Below are 15,380 nucleotides of genomic sequence, written 5' to 3'. Positions count from 1 at the left end.
CCCTGGTGCATTTTGTCACGAAACTGTGAAATTAGGATTCTGTGCTTTCCACTTGTCATGATCACATGTCAGCTGAAGGACTCATCTTTGATCTGTGGAAGTGTTTAAGAATTTCCTGGAGGAATAAATCTATTTTATTTGGATATGAAATTGTATTGATTTGTAAACCAAAAATGTCCTGGAGTCAGTCTTTTAAAAAAATGAAAGTATGATTTTTTTTTTGTCTTTCCCGGGGGAAATGTTTGTTTGTTTCAATGCAAAATAGAATGAGAGGTGACTGCAATCTAACTGGTTCAGAAAAGGAAATTTTCACACTCTTAGGGGCTGAGCACAGGAAATGATATAAATCCTACCAGATGCTGGACATCTCACAATTGAGATTTGCTGTTTTGTTCTTACCACTTTCCTAGGGTGATTAGCTGTATAATCTTTCCCTTCCTCCGAACTGCTGGGATTAAGTGAGCGTTGGTTCATCTAAGTCACTATTGATGACATACAGTCCCTTTGGGTGTTTAAAATGATGGGGGAAAAATAATAGAAGAATATACTAAGATTGAAGAAAGTAAAGTGACTTACATCCCACTTCAAACAAACAATAAACAAAAGCCCCTTAGTCAGTAGCTTTTAATTTTTAATTGAAAAGATCAATAACCTAGCAGTGAATTAATATAAGGAAAAAAGTGAAGGTCCCGAGGCATGCCCATGTTTTTCTGAGAGGTCGAACATTCAGGATTTGAATAATAAAACCTGTTTGGGAGCCTCATTTTCTGTGATTAAAGATACTTATAACCTTTTGTTTTGCAGGGTAAAGAAGGAGATTTTGTGTACAAAGAAGTAATCAAATCACCCACTGCCTCCCGCATCTCTCTTGGGAAAAAAGTGAAATCAGTGAAAGAGACCATGAGGAAGAGAATGTCTAAAAAATACAGCAGCTCTGTCTCTGAGCAGGTATGTGAGAGCCAGGCAGAAAGCCCCCTTGGTTCCTCCCGATGACAAGAAAAGCCGAGCACGGTCAGTCTGAGATTTTACATGGTACTATACACACGCATTGACCTTAACAGGCTCCAGGACCATGCTTAGTTTATGTGGACAAACACTGGATTCAGCAAATATTTATTAATCACTTAGGTGCTGGGCATACAGAGCAGGCCCTGCCTTCTAGATATAGTGAAAGAAAACACAGCCATGTAAAGAAATGATTTTTCTTTAATGCAGTAAAAGCACTAACTACAAGTTAGAACACAAAGGAAGGATTTTCTTTTCTAATGTAGCCCTTGCTCCAAAATGGACGTCCCTGGGATCAAACCAAAAGAGGACAATCATGTTTTCTTAGACAGCAGACTTCTTTCTCTCTCTCTTTTTCTCCCTTATCAAAGAAATGCAGTGTTAGGTTGTTCTAGAAGCACAGAGCATGTGTGAGAGGTAAACTCAAGGTGCTTCCTGGATGTAGGACTGAACATACTACTGCTGTTTCTGTGAGGGTGCTTTCACTAAGTAGCCCAATCTGCAGCCACTAAGATAACACAGAACTGACACCTCTCCCTTCCCCAATTCTATAATGTCATCACTGGGAACATGACCTGTTTCTGTCTTATTTGTGTGGGTAGAGGGAATAATGACATTTGGAAAGCTGGGCCTGGAGATAATTTTGACCATTAGATTTTTAGAACCCTCTCCGCTGGCACTTTTACAGTGTTCATTGTGTAGTCTGTTGAAGTCCCTGTGCGTGAGCTGGTTGTCTACCTGAAATGTGGAGGTGATGCCGCTTTATCTACTGAATAAAACAGCAGGGGAAGCAGACATTTTTGTTCAGCTGCTGCCCTCTGGTGGACACAGAGCTAAAAACCAAGCCTCCCTGTGTATTGCTTTGCACACCAGCTAGCCAGCCTCCTGCCCTGTGAGTCACACAAAGCCTGTACATCTTCACTTTAGTACAGTGGTTCTCACGTACTGTAGGAGGTTGATTTTGCTCTCCCACCAGCCCCCTGGCTTTGGCTGGGGACATTTTCGATAGTTGTAACCGGGGTGGGGTGGTGTGATGTTGGGTGCTACTGACATCTGGTGGATAGAAGTCAGAGATGCACCTTACAATACACAGAGCAGCCTCCCCCCACAACAAAGAATTGTCCATCCAAAATGCCATTCGTGCTCAGGTTGAGAAGCCATGGCTTGTTAGACCTAGAGGGGAAGTCTGGGCAGCCTCTAGTGTCTCTTCTCCATGATTGTTTTCCTTGTTCTTTTCATTTCTTGTCCCTGTGGGTGTGGGAGTGACGGTGACTCTGTATTTCTGGCCAGCAGTGACGCAAACTCTGCACCCCTGTGAAACACACATCATGCCAAGGAAAGCAGTGCCTCAAATTTAAAGCACTTTGTTTAGTTGGCTTTTCCCCCAAATTGAAACATCCACCAAAAGCTCTTGTAAACTTACATTCCTAGGCGTTTTCCACTTGATGAATCATGAGCCTCGACCTTTAATGCCATGTGGAGCCTTTTTCTATAATTTCACTAGTATGTAGATATCTCGTATTTTTAGTCCTCTGTGTTTTTAAAACAGTCATTTCACATAAACCAAAAAAAAAAGAAGGAATCATTGTCATGTTTTTTGGAGAGACAAGTATTACTGATGGAAGGCTTTATTTTCCCCCCTTCTTTTTACTAAGTATACCAACTATTCTGGTAAGGATTTGTGTCTGCTCTATTCCTACTCTGTATGCCCAGCTTCTAGACTAGTACCTGGTCTTGCAAGCAATCAATAAAGATGTGATAAATAATTTTCTAAAAGCATTTGTTAAAAAAAAAAAAAAAAAAAAAGGGAGTTCCCGTCGTGGCGCAGAGGTTAACGAATCCGACTAGGAACCATGAGGTTGCGGGTTCGATCCCTGCCCTTGCTCAGTGGGTTAAGGATCCGGCGTTGCTGTGAGCTGTGGTGTAGGTTGTGGACGCGGCTCGGATCCCACGTTGCTGTGGCTCTGGCGTAAGCTGGCGGCTACAGCTCCGATTAGACCCCTAGCCGGGGAACCTCCATATGCCGCGGGAGTAGCCCAAAGAAATAGCAAAAAGCCAAAATAAATAAATAAATAAATAAAAGCATTTGTGAACATAGAGTATACAAAGTGTATATTTCCTATGGCTGTTTTTCAAAATGTGAGATTTTTTTTTCCAGGAGCATTTTAAAAAGATCTTAATTGGAAAGGTGGCTGATTTTATGATTCAAAAAAGGAATGAAAACCTACTCCAGAATTCGCCCTTTGCAGTTTAAGTCCTAATAATGCTCCCCTGTTTACGGCAGTTGTTGTTCAGGGTATTTGCTTACTCTCCTTATGCATAAAGCAGAAGTGTGTTTTGGGTCAGAAGCTGCCCTTACTGTTGTCCTTAAATGTTTGCAGGGCCCCCGCAGAATCTCAGGCAGAGCCTGTCTGATGATTCGGCACTCTGCAAATAACAGGTTTCGTTTAGACGGTTTAGTGCTCACGTGGCTGTGTAGTATGCCAGAGAGTGTTCTATTTGGGCAAGTAAACCATTCTGGCTGCAGCCTTTTTAAAGTGTAACATTGGCTATCGATATCTCAATGAGCAGGCTCTAGTCACCCTTCATTTGCCAAGCTAACGATACCTAGGCATCCGAGAAGTGAGTAAAACTGCTGAGTCATGACTGTTGACCTTACCATCTAAAAGGGACTTCACAGCTTTTTACTAACAACACAGAAAAAGAAGTGAAAGAAGGTGAAATCCTAGGGTGGCGTATGAAAATTGATTACAGACAGAACAGTGGTATGTTTGCTCTACAGTTGACCCTTGAACAACACGAGCTTGAACTGCACAGGTCCACTGAAAGGTGGATTTTGCTAGAGCACTTCAGGATCTGTGGTTGAATCTGGCAGGTGCAGTACCCCAGATAAGGAGGCCAACTACAAGTTATATTCAGATTTTCAACTGCAGAGTGGCTCAGCACCCCTAATCTCTGTGTGTTCAAGGGACAGCTATATATCTGGGTCTTAAGTTGGTATTTTATTAGCCAATTTCAATAACTTTGTGATAGAAATATATAAGAATCTGGCTTTTTTTTTTTTTTTTTTTTTGCTTTTTAGGGCCACACCTGCGGCACATGGAAGTTCTCAGGCTAGGGGTCCAATCAGAGCTACAGCTGCCTGCCTACACCACAGCCACAGCAACGCAGGATCCGAGCCACATCTGTGACTTACACCAGAGCTCACAGTAACAATGGATCCTTAACCCACTGAGCGAGGCCAGAGATCAAACCAGCAACCTCACGGTTCCTAGTTGGATTCGTTTCCGCTGCGCCACAATGGGAACTCCCAGAATCTGGCTTTTTTGCTGTTGTTATTGTATCCATGGCATGTGGAGGTTCCTGGGCCAGGGACTGAACCCATACCTCAGTTGCAGCCTGCCTCACATGGGTTAAGCTGGATCCTTAACCCATGCTGCCACAAGGGGACTTCCACATCTGGCTTTTTTTTAAAAGACAAAAGATACACTTTTTTTTTTTTTTTTTAGTGTAATTATTTCAAACAGGCTTGATGTCCTCTGATAGTACCTTTTGGACACTGCATTATTTGAGGATTGTATTGAATCTGCACTTAAAGTCCAGTTTTTTACTGCATAAGGAGTTTGCTTAAAAGTCTCTAAGTCTTTAATGAAATGATCTGTCTACAAGGTAGATAGATTTTTTTTTTTTCAAGAACATCTATTTGAGCATGTAAAATACTTCTTGAGTGCTTAATTAATAGTTACATGAGCCACAACTTTAAAATGAAGAAGGCTATAGATTACAAAGAAGGAGACTATTAGGTGAAGAATCAGACATGGATATAAGAATGGATTTGCTTGACTTTGAATTGTGGGCTTGACTGCTGTGAATTACAAAAGGACACCCGTCCCCTCTGATGAGCTGTAATGTTTCTTGAAACCCATTTCAGGATTCAGGCCTCGACGGAATGCCCGGCTCCCCTCCATCCTCTCAGCCTGACGGCGACCACATGGACAAGCCCAAGCTCAAAGCTGGAGGGTCTGTGGAGAGTCTGCGGAGTTCTCTGAGCGGCCAGAGCTCGATGAGTACGTCCCGTTTGTAATCGTAGATGATTTCCTTGGAGTCAAAATCAGACTTTTCCTGAGAGTCAGGTTCAGGCAGTTGAAAGATAAGACGTGTCTACCCGTAAGATGCCCATACGGAGACACACCCGCAAGATACCTGGCCCTGGCATCCTATTTGTTCTGTAGCTGATGCTCAGCAGTGGCACAAGAGGTGGATTTGAGTTGGAAAAGAGAGAAAGCAGGTCAGAGGAAGATCTGGAGACTGGAGGCGAAGGAGTTGGGGTGGAGGTGGGGCAGCTCACCAGGTGAGCAGCGGAGTCAGAGCAGAGGGCCAGGGTCCTGCCGGGCACACGCTGCTGTCCCGCCCCACCTCAGGGAGCATCCTCCGCCTACAGTTGCAAATAGCGATCCTTGGACCACCGTTTTGTCTTACAGATTTGGGTAGAAATAACCTCATCAGCTCCTTGTCCCCTGCTATTGTCTTTGTCCTTGTGAGTCTAATTCCGTTATTAGCCTTTTATTGGGGTTTAATAAAAGAGAAGACAAATGCTTCTCTTCAGTCTGCAGTCTTTAATCAGAAACATTTTTATGCAGGATTCAACACGGTAATGTGACATTATTTTTCCCTGATGAATTTTGGGCACTGGGAGGTATCAATAATTCTCTTCTGGTTTGACAAGGAAAGCCGCTATCTTCATAACTTTTATGAATACAAAAGGTTGGTTAAAACATTATTGGAATTCCCCGGTGGCTCAGTGGGTTAAGCATCCAGCGTTGTCACTGCTGTGGCGCGGGTTCCATCCCTGGCCGGGGAAATTTCCACATGCTGCAGGAGCAGCCAAAAAAACAACCACCAAAAAACCCCACATTATTATCAGAGCAATAAAGTAGTCAACTAAGAACCAGAAAAATAATAAGAGGAGAGAATTACAATTGTCCCCGAAACAAATGCTGTTCAACCCCTCTCGGTCCAGTGGTGGTGTAGCCAAACGCTACAGGGGAAGGGACCACGTTTAAACCCACCACTTTAAAAGCACTTGACCTTGGGCAAGTTGACCTCTGAGATTCCTCCTCTGTAAGCTGGGGTCACAAGCAGTAATGCTTAACAAATGGGAGGCCGTGAATATTAAGGGCGGATGGCGTCCTCCATCAGGGAGTCTCTGTGTCACCTGGATTCCCAGGTCAGAAAGATAACTTGCTCGAATCCCCTGTCCCATTAGAGGGGACAGTCAGGAAACTCGGATTCTCCCCAGGTCTCAGCTCTGGTCCTGACAAATGGCTGTGGCTCAAGACTTCCCTTCTCTGGCCCCTGCCTTCCTAGGCTGTGGCGCCTTCGCTGCGTCCGGCTGGCTGTGCAGCCAGTCTCTGTTGACCGCGTTCTGCCTGTTTCTCGTGTCTAGGCGGCCAGACGGTGAGCACCACGGACTCCTCGACCAGCAACAGGGAGAGTGTCAAGTCGGAAGATGGTGACGACGAGGAGCCCCCCTACCGGGGCCCATTCTGTGGGCGTGCCAGGGTACACACCGACTTCACACCCAGCCCCTATGACACAGACTCCCTCAAGCTCAAGGTGCGTGTGTCTGCCTGGCCGTGGAGCCCTTGGGCAGGGTGCCTTGTTTCCTTCAGAGACAGTCTTTCCTCCCAGCTGTGGAATGCTGGGCTGGTGTGGTGCACACCGGCCAGTGTCTCGGCTCCCTTCGAAAGCTGGTCTCCTCGGTGGGGAAAAATGAAACAGAGCCAGCCAGCACTTGGGGATCGAGGCGGTGTCATGTTAATCCTTTGTTGCCACCACCTCTTCCTGCTGGCCCTGGTGTCTTCTGCTCTCAGCTTCCTTCTAGACGTCCTGTCACCCTCCACCCTCCAGTCTCTGTGCTTTTGCCACCTGAAGGAACACAACTGGCTTCTCCGTGCGATCGGTGACATTTGTACAGGATAGATGGGGTTCCTCAAAATGTGTGATGCAGTCGCAGGACAGGGGTTGCCACTGACCTGATTGGTGGGCAGTCCTTGCTCTAGGATGTAGGAGCTCTGGGTGAGGGTGGGCATTCAGAGAGCCAGGGGTCCCCCAGCCTCGAGCGCTGGGAGACACTGGGGCACAGCATGCTGTGAGGCAGGAGGGCGCAGAGGACAGGGCCCCCGGCCTCCATGGGGTCCAGCACCACCAAACAGGCTCTGTCTGGCTCTCTGCCAGACCCCCGTTATGTAAGGTGACCCGAGGGACCCCTCAGTGTCTTCACATCCATGTGACTAACGCATCGGATTGATGATTCATGCTGGGAAGTGGACCCCATGTTAAGATCTTTGTCCCCTGCGCCCCAGAAAGGAGACATCATTGACATAATCAGCAAGCCCCCCATGGGCACCTGGATGGGTCTGCTGAACAACAAGGTGGGCACGTTCAAATTCATCTACGTGGACGTGCTCAATGAGGAAGAGGAGAAGCCCAAGCGCCCCACCAGGAGGAGGAGGAAAGGAAGACGCCCCCAGCCCAAGTCGGTGGAGGAGCTCCTTGATCGCATCAACCTCAAAGTCAGTTCCGTCCTGTTGCGACCCCACCTTGCCTTCCCCTTCGAAACCGAGCGAGTGAGGGCACTTTCAGGGAAGGGCGGGGTGATCCGTGCCATCCAGCAAGGGCGGCCCATTGCTATGAGTACCTCTTATCCTACAGAAGTAGTTACCAGCACTGACGCTGCCCTTGACCTCCTCTGGGGGTGAGAGCATGAGCCCCAGGTCAGAACTGGCTCCTGGTCCAAAGAGCCGCTTGCCAAGAGCTGTGCACTTCAAGCTCCTACCAGGATGGGCTGTGAGCATCAATGCCGGGCGCCCTGGCCGGCTTCTCAGAGGCCATAAGGGTTCTTCTTTTCCCACCTCTGTCCCACCATGACTCCCAGCATCTCATGGGGTCGGTCCACGTGGTAGGATCTGCTTCCTCTTTGCAAAATTGCCTTGCTCCTGAGGAAGTCGCCAGTCTCTCTGAGCTGGATTTCCGTAGCTCTAAGTACCACTAGGTACCACTAGGTACCATCACAGGCCCTGCTCACAGCAAGGGCACAATGAAAACGCAAGCTAGTAGAGTCCATCTCGGCCCAAAATGTCCATCTTCTTAACCCACGATTGAGGAAGTGACTCACTAAGCTGTGCCCCAAGCTGTAGGTCCAGGAGGTACAGCCTATGTGATGGAGGATATTAACTCCTCTTTCAATTTGCATAAAAATGACTACGGCTGCAGAGTCTAGTGGCCAGTTGTGTGTCAGGCATCACCTGGAGGGGCCTGCTGACTCACCTCTGTCTTCTGTCCTTCCTAGGAGCATATGCCCACTTTCCTGTTCAATGGATATGAAGATCTGGACACCTTTAAGCTCTTGGAGGAGGAAGACTTGGACGAGTTAAATATCAGGGACCCGGAGCACAGAGCTGTTCTCCTAACAGCAGTGGAGCTGTTACAGGAATATGACAGTAAGTCCCTCCCAGTACGGAAGTGTGTGCCATTAGATCAGTCACATTCTCAGGTCACCCGCAGGCATCCCCTAAGCTGCTAGCCTATGCTGAGGTCCCTGGAGTCACTCTTGATCCTACTCTTTTCAAAGCCAAAGTCAGTTGTGCATGATGTCAAAGAGCACGAAGACATAGATTCCTGGTGCAGACCTTCCTGCCAATGCAGGAGCAAAAGAAAGCTTGCTGCTCAACATTCCTAGGTAAGATTGAGGAAGATGCTTCTCTAGGTGACTGAGGGTTGAATCGCAGTTTTCTTAAGCAACACCGTTCACGCCACCTTAGGGACTGGTGGGATGTGCAGTCTTTAGGAGGTCGCTAAGGTCCCCGGGCACAGAAGTGACCGGGACGGTGGTGGGGAGCTTACCCCACCCGGGGTTGATTACTTCTCAGAGCACATGAGGAGTTTTCTGATTGACGAGGTTAGTTAATGAGTAAATGAAATTCGTCAGCTTGCATTAAAGAAGCAGGAAAGAATCTCAAGTGAATATGTAGAGCAGAGAATTCCACCTTGCGAATTCTCAGCCAAAAGGAGAGCTCATTTTCACAGCCCATGAACAGAATCCAGTGAGCTCACAGCTTTTATGTAGTCTATCTAAATACACTGTATCGTTTGCTCCATTAACCCCGTCTTATCTTGCTCTTTATTCTTCAATCTGACATCAAAAATATTCCTGAAATTATTCATCACGAGGAGGGGTATCCTTTCCAGTTATTGAATTCAAATGCATTTTCTCTCATATGCTCTGCTTCAGAAATATCAGTAGCTAATAGCATTTCTCTTTCTAAAAGATACACCAAAACCATGGTTAATGGTGGAAAAAAATTGTACATTACTGAATGTATGAGGCCCAAGAGACAAGTGTCTCAGTGCAGTTAAATTCACTTCTGCTTAATAGGTCCTCCCTCTAAATTAAGTAATGACATACCATCAAATAGATGTCTGAACCCTAGATAAACATGCTGTCTTCAGGGATAGATTTGGAGGGAATTGTGTTTTGTGGTTAATATCACTCTATAACCAGGTCTCTTTAGTATTGGAGCTCCCCAGGGGACACTTTGGGGGTCAATGGCCAGGTTGTGTCAGAGCCTGGCCCAGTGCCTGGTGTAGCCAACCAGCTATATTAATTAATATCAATTAATGTTCAATCATCTAGTCTCCTGGACCACATCTGCTCTATAAAATAGCTCATTTGCTCTCTGTCAGCCACTGAGAACAGCTGGCTTATAAGCCCCCCTCATTACATTTCCTTTAGCATGCCACCATAGGAGGAGCAAAGCTAAATGCTGAGTGGAAGGCAGGCTATGTCTCTGTCATGTCGCCAAGGCTCAGGCTCCTTGTCCCTCCTGGAATTATGTCCTGAGATTTGCCCCAGGGGGTATTTTGTAGGAGGGCGTCTTTGCCCATCATGATGCTCACGCAGAGGTCTAAGGGAAGCACCTTCCTTCCTCATAATCCCACTCCGAGTCTGGGCTGTGCCACTGTTTAGGACATCCCTAATGCACAAAGTGGTATTTCTTCTTAGTGGTTCTAAAACAAAGTCTTTAGGGGCGCTAGAGTGCCAGTTAGTACCAAGAGCCTGGATCCAGGTTTATCCTCCGATTGGAAGATTCCACGTGCAGTGCTGTTCATTTCATTGTGTTTGAGAAGCACTCTCTGTACGTCACTGATACCTTAGAGAAACACAGTCCGTTTCTGTCAAACTAGACAGAACCAGAGCTCTGCTGAGATGGGAGAGACCTTGCACATCTTCCGTCCAGCCTCCCACAGGAGCAAGAGGCACATCTGCCTCACTGCTTGCAGTCAGGCCAGTGGTCCAGCCTCTCTCGTTGTGTCTATGCACGGGGTCTGCCAGTCTGCAGGCAGGGTGCCCTTCAGAAAAGACACTCATTGTCCCAGAGCAGTTCCTTCCATTGATCCCAAACCCTCTCTCCTAGGTCGGCCAAATGAAAGCTCCTTTAAGAAAATCATTTTCATAAGAATTTTAATCACCATTACTTCAAATATGCAGGGAATTGCAGAGAAAGGAAAACAAACCCATATGTGCATTTCCTAAATCCAACTAAAGTTAACATTTTGTCATATTTACTTCAATCCTTATTTTTTAAAGACTGAAATGTTACAAGCCCATTGGAAGCCCTGCTGTCCAAGAATCTCATTCCTTTCTCTACTTTCCCAGGGTAACTAAACCCAGAAAACGGCACACGTCCTGATGTATAAGCCCCTTTTGATTTGGATCCATCTCATCAGTGTTAGCACGTTCTTCTGTGTGTGTGTGTGTGTGAGTGAGACGTGGGTGGGGGAAGAACTTTAGTCCAAATTCAGCTCATGTCCAAATGGAGTCTCAGCCCCATCACTCGGTCCTTTGCTCTTACTTGACAGTGAGAATGTTCGTGGTTCCAGCTCATCTTCTTTCTTGTCTCTGTACCTTGGCATTAATGCTAGTGAGTGCGGGGAGAGGCTATGGCCTTGAATCTGCAGTACACCCACGAGATGCCTGCCTTCTCGCTGTCCCTAATGAAGAGCAACTTAACTTGGGAAACGCTGGCTTTTACCTTTAGGTAGTTTCGCTTAATTTGATAGTTGGGTTCCTGCCAAGTAGATGCTGATTGGATCCTCAGGCAGAAAGTGGCTCTCACCCCTTGACATAAGCCTCCTGATTTTGTAAATTTGAATGGCAGTTTTCAGGCCATTCACTGGACGCCTTCACTCCCCATTATAATAACTTCCGGCATCCTGTTGTGTCGTGAGGCTGGCATCCCCAAAGATGCAGGCACAGTCCACCTTTTCCTGCAATGGTAGGCACAAGTTTGCTGTTTTATTCCCATCAGTCAGCACTGTTTGTCTGTTTTGGCCACTGCAATACACTGACCCATCCCGCCAAGGACAAAACTGCATCGATGCCTCTTCCTGGGTTGTAACTGATAGCTCAAAGCCCTCATTTTCTAAGTATCATTTTCCTAAATAACATGCTATGCTAGAACAAAGGTCCTTCCAAATCCGCAGACTCTTCCACACACTGAGCACATCACTCTAGAATGTGCCACTTTCGGTCTGGGGGGCGGGGAAAGGATTTGCTCTTGGGCTTCCAGTTAGTTAATTTTTCATTAATCACTTTAAAATAGCACTTCTTCCTTTGGTGTTCTAGTTTAAGGTGTGTCCTGCCATAATTCCTGTTATAAAACGCTTTCCATGTGAGAAATACAAACAGGAAGTGATAAGTGGACAGGAGGAGCAGCTGGGATATATGTGGAATGGCAGCTCTCGGCCTTCCCGCAATTTTTTTTAATGACCTAAGAAAATGCATCAGAGTTCTGATGTGTTGGGGGGGGGGGGTGTGGTGGGGGTATGGAGGAAGGGAATAAAGAGAAAGAAAAGTAAACTAAAGCCATTCATCATCAACTCCTTACTTTACGTAGAAAATGTTTTCTTGGCTTCCATATTTGTCAGCCAAGCATTTAGTCTGCTAATATTTGAAAGATGTTCTTCCCGAAACCTTGACCTCATGTATGACGAGGTGTGCCCTCTTTATAGAATGTGCAGAGTGACAGGGTGGGGGGAAGGAAGGCCCACATGATTTCCCATGTAATTTACTCTAGGGGACCATCAATGGAAGGCATCGGATGCTTCTCCCTCCAAGGGTTCCCTAGGATGGGCACGATCAGCTTTCCATCCTCCACCTTGAGAGTCCTGGGGACTCAGTTTCCAAGTGGGAGGGCATTTTGAGCTTTCCAGGTCTTATCTTTTGTGTGCAGGGAACAGAAGGGTGACCCGAGACAGAGGGAGAAGAAGGTTAAAAAGGAAAGAAAACCCTCTAACTCTGTGCTCAGTAAGGATACTCTATTTGAAGTCACAGCATCCTCGGTTTAAGGGCATGTGTCCCCTTGTTGTCACCCTTACTCCCTTTGAGGTAATATGAGAGCCAGCATATGTCCCTGAGGTGAGGGTTAAGAACGTTCCTAAATTAGGCTAATAAAAGTGATGGTTCATTTGACACTGACTTATATTTGCTCCCAAACTTGGAAAGCTGGGACCAAATAACTTGAAACAAACTTATCTTCCTGTGATACTTGTTTTGAAAAGAATGTTCTGATTTCGAGCGTTCATTTCTATCTCATTTACTTTAAAATAATATGTTCTCTTCCCAAGTCCAAAGCTTCAAAGCGCATGGTGACAGCTCAGAATAAAACGGATTCTTAGGAACCTGCTTTTCATTCCCCTTACGATATGTTCTCTTCCCAAGTCCAAAGCTTCAAAGCGCATGGTGACAGCTCAGAATAAAACGGATTCTTAGGAACCTGCTTTTCATTCCCCTTACGATCCCCCTGTGTGTCCATCTTCTCCAGGTAACAGCGACCAGTCGGGATCCCAGGAGAAGCTGCTTGTTGACAGCCAGGGCTTGAGCGGATGCTCCCCTCGAGACTCCGGATGCTATGAAAGCAGCGAGAACCTGGAAAACGGTACTGTCAGCACAGATAAATCATGAATGCATCTTCATACGCAGGCCTTCTGGGCCATTCCTTGACAGCTGAGCTTCAGCTAACGATAGTCTTTCTTCCTCAGCCTGAGCATTGCTTTTGGGAAAACTGGCACTGGGAGGAGGGGTTTTTTCCTGGGGTGATTGATGCTTAATTAAGATCCTTAGGGGGGAGGAACATCTCTCAGGAACCTGGGCCGCCAATGATATTGAGAAATGAGCGGAGGAGTCTTTTCATCAGTTATTTCCCCCTCCCACGTAGGACCTAAATCGAAAGAGTTTAAATTTGTGTATCAGAGAAAGGGACCCTAAACTTTCCATTGTCCTGTAACTCTTAAAGGCTGAGACACACACCCACACACACACACACACACACACACACCTGCCATCATCTAGATCATGAGAAGAGCCATGGGGGTTTAGAGTAGGAAGATCTGAGAATTGAACCAGACAGGGCATAGCTTAAGACTTCGGTCAAGTTACTTTACGTCTCCAACCTCCCCTTACCTCTGAAATGGTACTATGAGTTTCTCTTTTATAGACTGTTCTAACACTTAAACAAAGTAATAATATATTTAAAAATACCCAGCATTTTGTACACACTGACTGTGAATGGGGCAGGTGCTTACATATGCCCCTGCTAATTATCTCAAATCCTGCACTGTGTATTTTATAGATGCGGGCGCTAAAGAGATTAAATACTAGCGGAAGCCTCTGTTTGTTTGCTCCTGGCACCACTCTGGCTCATAACAGGCTCTCAGTCAATGGCAGGCGGTATATTAGACCTGACTTTCCAATACCATAAGCGTTTTCAAGTCCATCCTCTAACTACTTAATGTCCTCATGCATCAGCCAGGAGTAACTGGGCTTAGTTGAACTTGAAGCCAGAAGGGATTTAGTCTGTAGATGTTCTCATAAGTACCTTCAAGACCCGTGGATTGGATTAAAATAGGTGGACCTATTTTGGGAACAAGGAAAAAGGCGCCACATACCATAAAAGGTCTCTTTGCCTATTTGTCGGCTCATTTATTCTGAGGAGCAAGATTATCCCAGTGCCTGGGACTGTCATTTCAATGCAAGGATTTTGCGCATCCCCACGGAGAACAGGAGGCAGAGGCAGGGCATGAGGTTTGGTTCCTTCAGTATCATCATCATCCCTCACCTTCATTTTTTTTCCTAAATAGACAGTAAGCCTGAGCAGGCGTGGCCCTCAGCACAGGACACTGCCTGGGAAGACAGGTGTGCCTGTCAGCTCGGGGACCCTGGTGGCAGAAGGACTCCTTCCACAGACAGATAGATCCTGGCAGCGTGTATCATCGTTACAGTATGAAAATATCTAAATTCATTTTAGGAGTTCCCGCTGTGGTGCAGCGGGATCAACCATGTCTCTGTAGCAGCAGGGACTTGGGTTCGTTCGATCCTCAGTCCAGCACGGTGGTTTAAGGATCTGTTGGTGCTGCAGCTGTGGTGTGGGTCAAAACTCCAGGTCAGTTTCGATTCCTGGCCCGGGAACTCCATATGGCACAAGGCAGCCAAATTTAAAAAAATTTTTTTTAATTTTTTGAAAATAATGTGAAAAGTGTGACTTGATTCAAACATTACTTCATCTTTATGAAAGCCAGCTCTCTGAATAATGTGTATATGGTTAAATCTTAAAGGCTTACATTTTTTAACAAAAGAAAACATACCAAAACTTCAGACCAGCTAGACAGAATTACTCACAACTAATATGGTACTTCTCATTCAGAGAGCATGACTGAGGCCTCAGAGTGACGGTCCCCAAGCATCACACCATTGGGCCAGCCCTCCTCATGGTCTAGTTTTTGAAAATTATTGGAGAATATGTATTTTCAGTTGGTGTATTGAGTCCCAAACCCACTGCAAATGATGGACTCAGTTTGAGTCAGTGGTTTCCTTATAATATAGCCTCCATAGTTACATGCCTATCGAAGACATTCACTAAATAGATTTTGGAACAAAAGCATCAACCATACATTCCACTTTGAAAAGTAGCATAAAAGTATACAGTGAAGATATGAAATAGCCAGAGGCCCACAATTCAAACCAACCAAAATCACTTTAAAAGCAAGATATTTTTGGAGTGCCCGTCATGGCACAGCAGAAACAAATCCGATTAGGAAGCATGAGGTTGCAGGTTCGATCCCTGGCCTCGCTCATTGGGTTAAGGATCCAGCATTGCCCTGAGCTGTGTTGTAGGTCACAGACACAGCTCGGATCTGGCATTGCTGTGGCTGTGGCGTAGGCAGGCAGCTATAGCTTCAATTAGACCTCTAGCCTGGGAACCTCCATATGCCTCAGGTGCAGCCCTAAAAAGACAAAAGACAAAAAAATAAATAAA

At 46.0% G+C, this 15,380-nt stretch overlaps 1 protein-coding gene across 4 annotated transcripts in view; it reads left to right on the top strand.

Annotated features, from left to right (window-relative positions):
• The window catches only part of SASH1 (SAM and SH3 domain containing 1), a 202,847-nt gene that overhangs the window by 173,839 nt on the left and 13,628 nt on the right, over window positions 1-15,380 (top strand). For all 4 annotated transcript variants that reach the window (XM_047769981.1, XM_047769982.1, XM_047769984.1 and 1 more), the window contains 6 exons: window positions 805-948; window positions 4,937-5,072; window positions 6,452-6,621; window positions 7,371-7,580; window positions 8,357-8,507; window positions 12,891-13,004. In XM_047769981.1, the coding sequence (XP_047625937.1) occupies window positions 805-948; window positions 4,937-5,072; window positions 6,452-6,621; window positions 7,371-7,580; window positions 8,357-8,507; window positions 12,891-13,004 (925 nt within the window). The remainder of the gene's footprint in view (window positions 1-804; window positions 949-4,936; window positions 5,073-6,451; window positions 6,622-7,370; window positions 7,581-8,356; window positions 8,508-12,890; window positions 13,005-15,380) is intronic.

This window comes from Phacochoerus africanus, chromosome 2 (assembly GCF_016906955.1).
Source record: "Phacochoerus africanus isolate WHEZ1 chromosome 2, ROS_Pafr_v1, whole genome shotgun sequence".
Taxonomy (NCBI): Eukaryota; Metazoa; Chordata; class Mammalia; order Artiodactyla; family Suidae; genus Phacochoerus; species Phacochoerus africanus.
This window is presented reverse-complemented; position numbering and strand designations above follow the sequence as displayed.